The sequence below is a fragment of the Schistocerca americana genome, chromosome X, assembly GCF_021461395.2.
Source record: "Schistocerca americana isolate TAMUIC-IGC-003095 chromosome X, iqSchAmer2.1, whole genome shotgun sequence".
Classification (NCBI taxonomy): domain Eukaryota; kingdom Metazoa; phylum Arthropoda; class Insecta; order Orthoptera; family Acrididae; genus Schistocerca; species Schistocerca americana.
The window spans coordinates 947272562-947284566 of record NC_060130.1 but is presented as its reverse complement, the minus strand read 5'-3'; the positions used below and the strand labels follow the sequence as shown (position 1 = coordinate 947284566).

General features: G+C 41.9%; 1 protein-coding gene across 1 annotated transcript in view; it reads right to left on the bottom strand.

Moving 5' to 3' along the window:
- LOC124556419 (dynein axonemal heavy chain 5) overlaps window positions 1-12005 on the bottom strand; it is an 876134-nt gene that overhangs the window by 162463 nt on the left and 701666 nt on the right. The window contains exons 64-65 of the mRNA XM_047130377.1: window positions 11106-11296; window positions 10913-11034 (exon numbers count right to left, since the gene is read on the bottom strand). Coding sequence (XP_046986333.1) covers window positions 10913-11034; window positions 11106-11296 — 313 coding nt within the window. The remainder of the gene's footprint in view (window positions 1-10912; window positions 11035-11105; window positions 11297-12005) is intronic.

Here is a 12005-nt window from a genome sequence, read left to right as displayed (position 1 = left end):
TGACACTGACGGCGGCGGTGCACAAATGCTGCGCAGCTAGCGCCATTCGACGGCCAACACCGCGGTTCCTGGTGTGTCCGCTGTGCCGTGCGTGTGATCATTGCTTGTACAGCCCTCTCGCAGTGTCCGGAGCAAGTATGGTGGGTCTGACACACCGGTGTCAATGTGTTCTTTTTTCCATTTCCAGGAGTGTATTAAGAATACCATGTATTATGAAATACACTCCTGGAAATTGAAATAAGAACACCGTGAATTCATTGTCCCAGGAAGGGGAAACTTTATTGACACATTCCTGGGGTCAGATACATCACATGATCACACTGACAGACCCACAGGCACATAGACACAGGCAACAGAGCATGCACAATGTCGGCACTAGTACAGTGTATATCCACCTTTCGCAGCAATGCAGGCTGCTATTCTCCCATGGAAACGATCGTAGAGATGCTGGATGTAGTCCTGTGGAACGGCTTGCCATGCCATTTCCACCTGGCGCCTCAGTTGGACCAGCGTTCGTGCTGGACGTGCAGACCGCGTGAGACGACGCTTCATCCAGTCCAAAACATGCTCAATGGGGGACAGATCCGGAGATCTTGCTGGCCAGGGTAGTTGACTTACACCTTCTAGAGCACGTTGGGTGGCACGGGATACATGCGGACGTGCATTGTCCTGTTGGAACAGCAAGTTCCCTTGCCGGTCTAGGAATGGTAGAACGATGGGTTCGATGACGGTTTGGATGTACCGTGCACTATTCAGTGTCCCCTCGACGATCACCAGTGGTGTACGGCCAGTGTAAGAGATCGCTCCCCACACCATGATGCCGGGTGTTGGCCCTGTGTGCCTCGGTCGTATGCAGTCCTGATTGTGGCACTCACCTGCACGGCGCCAAACACGCATACGACCATCATTGGCACCAAGGCAGAAGCGACTCTCATCGCTGAAGACGACACGTCTCCATTCGTCCCTCCATTCACGCCTGTCGCGACACCACTGGAGGCGGGCTGCACGATGTTGGGGCGTGAGCGGAAGACGGCCTAACGGTGTGCGGGACCGTAGCCCAGCTTCATGGAGACGGTTGCGAATGGTCCTCGCCGATACCCCAGGAGCAACAGTGTCCCTAATTTGCTGGGAAGTGGCGGTGCGGTCCCCTACGGCACTGCGTAGGATCCTACGGTCTTGGCGTGCATCCGTGCGTCGCTGCGGTCCGGTCCCAGGTCGACGGGCACGTGCACCTTCCGCCGACCACTGGCGACAACATCGATGTACTGTGGAGACCTCACGCCCCACGTGTTGACCAATTCGGCGGTACGTCCACCCGGCCTCCCGCATGCCCACTATACGCCCTCGCTCAAAGTCCGTCAACTGCACATACGGTTCACGTCCACGCTGTCGCGGCATGCTACCAGTGTTAAAGACTGCGATGGAGCTCCGTATGCCACGGCAAACTGGCTGACACTGACGGCGGCGGTGCACAAATGCTGCGCAGCTAGCGCCATTCGACGGCCAACACCGCGGTTCCTGGTGTGTCCGCTGTGCCGTGCGTGTGATCATTGCTTGTACAGCCCTCTCGCAGTGTCCGGAGCAAGTATGGTGGGTCTGACACACCGGTGTCAATGTGTTCTTTTTTCCATTTCCAGGAGTGTAGTAAGGCGATGAGGAAATACTGGAGAGAATTGCGTCTTTATTTTCGAAGTACTGTGATCAGTTTCTTTATTGGCACAGATGATTACATGCACGTAACAAATATCATGTTATGTACGATAAATTTTGTATTAACGAATATTGTACGAGATTTTTGGTTGCTACACAGTTCTTCAAGTGGCCGACGAAGACCCGATTTAGGATATTCCAGTGGATGGTTGGTGTGCAGTGTCTTTCTGAGATTCCGTGGAGAAATGTTTGAGGAAGGCCGGAAGATATGTGTTTAACTTTCAGTCAACTAGGAGGCCCTTAAAGACGGGCGCAAGTTTTACACAAAACTGCCAGTTGTGCTGCGAGCATCTGCATAGCAACATTGTTGGTGCTGAAGTAATTGCTGTTTACGGAAAAATGACAACAAGGAAAGGGTAAGTTAGTTTTACTATATTTGACAGTGCATAACGATATTATAGTTTCTAAATATGATGTATAAATACAAGAATGATAGTGTGTGTTTGTGTTATTAGCTCATATCTGTTCTCAGAAATGGGTTATAATGCATTATATCTGCGTGTTCCATTTTTGGAACAGTGGGATTGATTGGGTGCATTGAAATTACAGTAAAACACTTGCATTTTAGGTTGACTGCCGGTGAAATTGTAGCATTACTGGAAGAGAATATTGATTTTTCTGATGCTTATTTATACATAAATCCCCGTAATGACCCATGGCGGTCAGATGAACATTCAGGTGACGAGTGTGAAAGTGATACAAATCGCCAGCTAAGATCTGTTGTAGAAGCAAAAGTTGCAAAATATCGTGATAGGGAAATTATTATCCAAGAGTTAAATGTTAGACAATACTATGAATTGAAGATTTTGATTAGGAAATACGCTTATTAGAATTTTCTAAGTTATTTATCTGTAACCATATAAATATTATTTATGGTTTTTAGAAAGTTGATGTTTTTTATTACAGATAGGTCCTAGGGAGTCTAATGAGCCATCGTGTTCAACTTCTGGTGCCGCCCATATTGATAGCGTTGCCAGTCCATAATGATCTACATCAAATACTATTCCTGTTACTGGCAGAAGAGAGAGGGCTGATAGGAGATGGACTCAGAATGATATAAATGAAGTGCAGATGAAGACATTGACCCTTCCAGAATTTTTGACAGAAGAAATGTCGCCAATACAGCTATTTTAACTGATTTATGATGACATTATTGTGGACATGCTAGCCAATTAGACAAATATTTACTCTCATCAGCGAGGAGATACAACATTCAATGTGTCAAGTGCAGAAATAAGAGTATTATTGGCCATGTTTCTTCTGACAGGTTACAACCCTTCACCAAGATAGAATGTACTGGGTGATGAGCGAGGATTGCCATAATCTGGCTGTGTCAGAAGCAATGTCAAGGGGAAGATTTGAAAAAATTGTGAAATATGTACATGCCTGTGATAACAACAGCTTATCCAAAGATGACAGATTTTCAAAAGTGAGACCGCTTTGGTATGATAGGTGGCTAAGAGCTTTCAATAACGATATGATTCTGTATTACGGTAGACATGAAACAAGGAAACATATGGCAGGTAAACCGATTAGGTTCGGTTATAAAGTTCGATGTCTTTGTACAAGACTAGGGTACCTAGTTCAACCTCAATCATACCAGGATGCTGCAACAGGAAACACAAGACCTGAGGTGGTTCAGTTGTTAGACCTAGTATGAAAACTTCCATTTGAGAATGAACAGACATATGATTTCTTTTTCATGAGTTTTTTACTTCATTGCCACTTTTGGATGCACTAAAGGAAAAGGGCTGCACTGGAACAGGAACAAGTCACTCAAATCTAACAGAAGTTCCACGAGGAACAGATGACCAAGTAACGGTAATGACTCTGATTCGCTACCATAACAACAGCATTGTTACAATCGCCTCAAACAAAAGTGGAGTTCAACTAACTGGACAATCCAAACGATGCAGTAGGAACGAGAGAAAGTTTATTGTTAGGCTATAATCACTCCGGCGGCAGTTGTTAGCTGAAACACCTACATGGGAGGAGTGTCAGACTTGATGAAAATATTGGAAAATACAGGATTAATTATAGAATGAAGAAATGGTACTACCAACTTCTTGCTTTTCCTCTAAATGCACCAATAAACAATATTTGGTTGCTGTATAGATAAACAATACGGCATAAGGGTAATCCACTCGATCTTTTTGGCTTCACAGGGCATGTGGTCAACTGCTACTTTCGAAAGTACAGCTCACGACAGTCACCTCCCCATCCAGTGCGAAATCCAAAAGCCTTACATAAAACGGTGCTCAATGATCTACGCTACGATGGGCAAGATCATCTGCTTGTACCATTAAGCAAACAACTAAGATGTGGAAAGTGCAAGAAGATCACAACAAAACAATGTAAGAAATGTAAAAATCTTTTAACATGCAAATTTTTTGCGCAGTTTCATACAAGCTGAAGTTGAAACTGAACTCACTACAACACAGTGTAATTTTGTTTGCTCCTTATCTGGCTATATATTCATATTTTGTACACTCTGTAAATGAGCTGTATAAAATATGTAGTGAGAAAAATAAACCTAAACATGAATAATTTACATTCGTTTCTCAGTACCTGTACCTTCCCATTCCCACTGTTACACTTTTGGAATGTCCATTTTTTGTACTAAATATATTATTATAATCACGAAAGTCGTATTTATGGTTTATCTACATTTCAAACATACGATTTAAGCAGGAATTCGTAAAAGATTTGAATGGAAACCTTCTTGGAATCAAACGGGTTAAGTTCGAAATTAGATTTTTGAAATCACAAGTGCACTACCTGTGCCACATGTTTTCGGCTGATGTTATAAGATCAGGCCATGATTAACAGATGCAGGGAATGATTTTCCGGCGCCACGGAACGTTAAAGAATTGGAAACATTTCTCTGGTTAAAAAGCTATTGTCGACGTTTCATGGAGGACTTTGCAGTCACTATGAAACTTCTCACATAGCTGCTAAAGAAGGGATCTCCTTTTGCTTGGACAGTGGACCGCGAGAGTACTATGTTAAAACTGAAAGAAATTTTTACAAGTTCACATGCTTTCGCTTATCCTGATTTTGCACTACCTTTTCTTTTTACGTGTGATGCTAGCAACATCACTGTCTGCTGCATTTTGATTCAAATACAATAAAGAAAAACCAATTGGTTACGCATCGCATCAGCTAGATCAAGCTGACCAAAACTACAGCACCACAGAAAAGGACCTTCTGGCACTTGTTTTTGGCATCCATTACTTTTGGTGGTACCTACATGCACAAAATGCAGATACATTAAGCAGAAAAAACGCAATAAATTTTTATTATTTTAATTTTACAAAGAAACCACTTTTTCGTCTGTCTCATTTCCACTGATACAACAATAATTGACCGGTTCACGCTAGAATAGGCCTACCTGTCATCAGCAAAGCCGTTCCGACAATCAAATCACGCCGCTGGATCGCCTGAGCATTTTGGAGCGACGACCAAAGAACTTCTCTCAGACACCAAATGGCTTAGTTTCTTTAGCTCGGCATTTTCTCTTCTCCTCTGAGAGGGGTCTATGGCAATTGTCACCACTTAATCCCAGTGATTACTGTATGTTAATTACAAGCCCACACCATTTCCCAATCATGACTACACCCCCAAATGGTGTACGTGTGCTTCAAATCATTGCAAATCATGGGGAGAGACAAATCAATAAGCTGATATATTTAGCATATTTTCATTCTGTAGTGTCATATGGAATAATGTTCTGGGCTAAATTGTCTTTAAGAAAGGAAGTCTTCATTGCTCAAAAATGTGCTTTATAAGTAATATGCGATGCTCACCCAATGACCATCTAGTAAGACATCTGTTTAAGGAGTTGGACATTCTAACACATCCTTCACAGTACACTTATTCCCTCATGAAGTTTGTTCTAAATAATCCGCTGTAGTTAAATAGGAAATGACGTTCTTTTCTCCACATTAAGTTTGTCGTAATCACATCGCGGCAAGAAAATATTTTGATCACTTACCCAGTGATATAAATTGTCCAATAGAGCGAAGTGAAATTTGAAAACAAACTGAAAAAGTTTGCTCTTGACACCTCCTCCTATTCTGTAAAACAATTATTGTTATTGTAATACGTAAAAGGTGGTGGGTATGAATTGCTAACTCACATCTGTATACACAAAAAGAACCCTTGTAAATGATCAGCACGTTGCCATATTTAAAAATTAATTTTTTATTTGATTATAAGATGACTCATTGCACATCATTACAGTTAATCATCCTAATGATCTATAGAAAATGGAACTAACTAAATAACTATACTTCCAATAACAATATTCAGGAATGAAATATCCAGAAACCCAATAAAAGGAAAATAATATAATAAGGAAGAGAGTATAACAAGGGATAGTAGAACTGCTCTACAAATCTCGAGTGCATGCAGTCACCCAATTGTGAAGCTTCCCAAAGACCAAGAAATCTCCTACACTGTATCTCCCTTTACTGAACATTTATCTTTAAGTCTAGCACATTTTTAACCCAAAAATCATTTGGATTTGGGATACACTAAATGCTAAGCACTGGTATGCAAAGAACTTTCTGCTAGGTAAGGACCATGGTAAACTAACAACTAATTCTTAATTTCTTGGGACACCTCAATCGATTGTTTGTTTTCACTAGCACAAGGTCTTCAGATTGGAATATGGTAGGCTTATCCTTGCAATCAAACCTTTATTTACCTCCTTTGATTTTTGAGATTTCGCACCTTTCCCAATTTCTGTATCTCATCCCGAGTTAGTACTTGCCTTCCTGGAAAGTGACTTCCTCACCAATGATATTCATAGACTTTCTACCAAATATTAATTCTGATGGTGCAAAACCAAAGGTTGTTACTGTTGTCTTGAAAGGCAGAATAAAGTTCTTCCAGGCTGTGTTTCTCTGATAACAAAAGGTGTGGCATAACCGGTTCAATCCCTTCTGTTTCGTTGAATGGTTCGCACGCTGTCACTTGATGATGGCCCAGAATTGAAATCTGCAGCAATTTGCGGAAGGGTTGCACTTCTGCCACGTTGAACGATACTCTTCTGTCGTCGTTGGTCCCGTATTTGCAGGATCTTTTTCCGGCCGCAGCGACGTCGGAGATTTGATGTTTTACCGGATTCTTGATATTTACAATACACGCTTGAAACGGTCGTTCGGGAAAATCCCCACTTCATCGCTATCTCGAAGATGCTGCGTCCCACCGCTCGTGCACCGACTATAACACCACGTTCAGACTCACTTAAATCTTGATAGCCTGCCATTTTAGCACCTGACACTTGTTGTCTTATATAGACGTTGCTGACCGCAGCGCCGTATTCTGCCTGTTTACATATGTCTGTATTTGTACATGCATGCCTATACCAATTTTTTTGGTGCCTCAGTGTATTAGACAATTCTTTGCACACATCCTCCTCGTGTATGGCTTACTTTAACTCTGTCTGTTCAGTGGAAGTGCGATTAACATTTTCATTCCCTTCCAAATATTTCTCGATGTGTCGCTCAATGCACATGATTTACAGATTTTGAGTGGTACTGAATACCGGCTTTACCCTTGAAGTAATGGTTTTGAACCGTGAATTAATGTGCTCATCATAATGTATTCGGTAGTCAGCGAAGTGGTTTTCCCTGTCTTTTTTAACGTCCAATTTCAAGTTAGGAATTTCTTTTGAAAAATGGGTTCGTACCTTACCAATCTCAGTTTTCTCACTGGAATTTGCGTTACTAATTTGCGTTCTTATCTCTTCATTTTCTTTTTTTCAGTCTGGACTTGAAATTACGGTGTCGATTAAAGACAACATCAAAACATTTTGTCCATCAAGTTTGACAAGCGGAGACAGTTTCTCCTCTACTGATTCTGTCATGACACGAGTATGATCAATACCACCTGGTACTGTATCATTCGGCGTTAATACAATTGGTTCCTTTTTAACTTGAGCTACTGAAACAACACTAGGGGATTCTTCAGCGTTCCATAGTCGTGTTGTACAAGAGTAGAAAGCATATCTGGACCGAAAATTTCAGTACTGCTAATTTCCATTTTAATTCTGTCCATATCAATATGATCCTCTGCGTCACCTTGTGGCGTAGAATCTCCAGGGCACCTACTATCAGCCATTCTATTTTGAAGTTTCACAAGAGTGCCCAGCAGCTGCAAAATTTGTTGAGAACTTAGCTTACAATGTCTTGTATGACTCATTGCTTGCTAACGCTTCGTCAGCAGGTGTAGGTGGTTTAGGCTGTCGTGCTGTGTATTCACAGAACTGCAACACCTACTGCCAGCAGCGCCTCCATCCTGCCGCTAGTTTCAGCCGGGCTCACCCTGTCAACAATTTTACGATCGACTAGCAGTGTTAAGTGCCATCGGTGAGGGTGAATTAACTGAGTAACTCTCCTTTTCTGACTTTAATAGGACGAGCCAACCGCCTCCTGTGCTTCCTCATAGGGGCTTTTTTAAGAACCCCTACTGGTTGGAGACTTCGCTGCAAAACTTATTATCATCATTGCTTATACAGCAAATATCTTTTTCCAGCATCACTATGCACAATTTTGCAACGTCAAAATTCTACATCCATTGATAAATAGTGCATTGATTTCGGACGAATGGGAGACAGATGACAAAGTCTGAAACGTATTTTAGAACAAACTGACTGCAGCCTTGAGGATTGTAATAACAGGAGCGTGTACTCGAGTGATGGCAGAGACCTACCTGCAGATTCTGGTCACTTTTTGTCAATCCGCACGTTCTCTACCAGTTGAAACCTATCTGCTCTTACCTGGTATACAGTTATTCTGACAATACGCTGTAAATTGTGTGGCAAAGTTACTCTTTGCAGTACCAAAAACAACTCAGGAAGAGGTTCATACACCATGAAATAAACAACATGCTACTCTTGTAAAAACACACATTCTGTCGAGGCTCTATGCCGTCCGATTACTTCAGTGTACAGCAGCAACAAGACAGACACAATGATAGTGTAGCTACGCGCCAGATTTTACGGGGCTTATATTGAAGCTGTTAATTCCCATTGATACTAAACACCCTTAAATTTACCTCATTAGTGACTCCCTCCGATATCACAATGACACTGCCACTATACGGGACTTTGCAAAAGAAACGTCCGGATAGTTCTGAATGCGCTTTACACTAAGGCACGCAATATTCTTAAAAAAAGAAACTATAGCCACAGTCAGTACTGAAGGTTAACAGCGACTATTTAAAACAACTCTGTGAAAGTTCACAGCAAGGTAATAAAATAAGGCTCGTCCTGTTACCATCAACAAGGTGAGAAATAACGTAACGACACGACATAAACTTTCCTCATCAAAGCTGTCGACGTATAAGGCTGTATGTATTATTAAAGTAATATATATGAGTCAGCTAAAATGTTATAAATAACATTTTAGCTGACTGTGATGTCAGACATTTCACTTCTCCTAATGTATGCCATTCTGAAGTTATTATGCTACACCTTTGTTACTCCCATGCGAACTCTCTAGTAACACTGCTTGAAATAATTTTGCGACGGTGTACATCCAGCAAAATGTATTTTTCTAAGTGGACTACATTTTGTTATAGAGTACATTTTGGTTTGACACCCTTCAAGGCTGGAGACGAGTCCAATCACTGTTTGGGAGGGAGTGTCTGCCCCCGAAAAATGCGTCTTACTTTTAGTTTTCTGTGGAGTATTCCTGCACCAAGACTCCAGAACACTACAAATACTTCGCTCTGGCTCTACCGTAGATGACTTGCATTTTCACCTGGCGCTGGAAGCCCCCACGCTACAATGGTTGGACATAGCCATCACACACTCTAGTGAATTGTGATGCATTTACTCAACTGAAATTCAAAAATCTATTGATCCAAATGTCAGATCAAGATGTGGTTTGCACCAATCAATTGCAAATTAAGCAGTGCACATATTTAGAATTGTTCCACCATAATTTCTGTCTTTCTTCACTTGTTCGTTTACGTAATGTTAGCGTTAATAAACAAGCATGGTCGGTGAGACAGCAAATAGCTGTCACGTCTAAAATGGACTGCCCTGCCCTGAGTGCCAAACTGGACCCAATGGAACACCTTTGAGATGAGCCAGAATGTCGGTTTTGCTCCAGACCTCCCACACCCATCATCAATACCTTCCCTGAGGTCAGCTTTTGAGGTAGAATGGACTGCCTCCACAGACATTTAGGCACCTCATTGAAAGTATCTGCAGCGGAGTTCAAGTTGTCATAAAGGCGGAAGATGGACACATCTTACATTAATTTCCATTAATAGGTGTCCAGATACTTTTCATCACAGAGTGGACATGCATATTGTATCTTATCTTTGAAGGGCTATTGATAGTAACAATAAAGTCGAAACAGGTAAAGGCACAAAATTTTATGAGTATTGACTAAAATAAAATTTATAGTGAAAAGTGGTGTGATCACTGATTCTCTCAGCTAGAAAACGTATTGTATTCATTCGCTCCTTCAAATGAGCAGCTGATCCTGTTCAGTACCTTCTCCACACTCACAGAAGAATGAAAATGATATTCATGATATTCAGTCCAACGAGAGCTGTTTTCATTGAATGGAATTTCCATTTAAGCTCTCAAAGTCTTAAGTTAATTGTGGGATAGAACCTGTAGATTTGGAGTGTGATCCTCTTACCCCCTCCACAGGAACGGTGCATAATTTTATTCCTCAGTGTTAGGCGTTATTTTATGAAATTTGGAGCTATTACAGTTGATTAATATGGTAATTTTGATGGTGTGTTGCGATGGAGACTATCTATTATTGTAAAATTTTGGTGGCAAGAATTAAAAGCAGCTATGCGAGATCTAGATACATAAACCATACGTCTAGATCAGTTGTTATTGATTAGTGCTAAATGCATTCATTTTGAACACTTATCAAATGGTTCAAATGGCTATAAGCACTATGGGACTTGAACATCTGAGGTCACCAGTCCCCTAGACTTAGAACTACTTAAACCTAACTAACCTAAGGACATCACACACATCCATGCCCGAGGCAAGATTCGAACCTGCGACTGTGGCAAAAGCGCGGTTCCGGACTGAAGTGCCTAGAACCGCTCGGCCACAGGACCGGCGAACACTTATCTGAACACTTACCTTTACACACTTGTACTAGCAGTGAATTCAAACCTATAACTTTTTCGTTTACGTAAAGGACAGGCAGTGGCTTACCAAAGTAAGGATGTCAGAAAATGCTGGTAAATTGCTTATTTCCACCAAGTTCAGCCATGTTATGTCCAAGATCCAGCGGAACGGCTTGGGCGCCACAGCATTCAGGTCAAGCGAAGCACCACCTGTGGGAAGAAACCACAATGTACCCGGTGTTTCCCACCGTCAGCGTTAATGTGTTAGAACGAGATGCGACCTTTGATAAAGGCGTTGAATTCGTCGTGCGAGATGGTCCCCTTGTGGCAGTCTATCTTCATGGCCAACATGAGGGTGAAGAGCGGCTTGTGCTTCTCGTAGAGGCTGCGCAGCGTGAACACCCACACTTCGTGCGTCAGGTACGCTAGGATGTTGTTTATGCGCTCCTCCGTCACGGAGCTCTTGCTGGACCTGCATTCCACAATACACGCCAAGTAAAAATCTAGCACATTGTGGATACGATATAGAGGACTTTAAGAGAAGAGGTGAGACAGATGTGAGAATTAATGTGAGAGCGTCGATGAAGTATTAAAATCCAGTGGCACATGCTACGAGGTGCTTTAGATATTACATGAGAAAATCTTAGTTCGAGTAGGAGGAGGAAAATGTACCGGGGAAACAGGTGTCAGCTGAAGCAAAGAAAGAATGGACGAAGTGAAAAAATAGTCTGGGGGCAAAAGAAATTTACTCACGACTCCAAAAATTTCAGGGGAAAAATAACATTTAATTATGCTGCGTAAACTATATTTTAAATTATTGATGTCTATCTTTCTATAGGTTCTGATGCCTCGCATGTCATATGTGATTGCGTAACGAACTTCAGTGAAATCTTACAAAGGTACTGTGGGAATAATGCAGATGTTATTTATTCGCGTTCGCTTCGGTAGCAACTTAACATTAAAGACGGAAGTCCGAGTTGATTAAACAGACGAATAAGAACCAATGTACTACTATGGATTTCTCTGGTGTTGAGGATGTTTTTGAAGTAGGCAGGCACCCAGCAGTTTGGCTTGGTCACGCAGTACACACTGTTTGTGGACTCGCGTTGATCAATTTACCCAGAAAAAGTATGACCGTTATTCTCCTGGTCATAACATGGGCACGTCGTTAATCGTGTAGA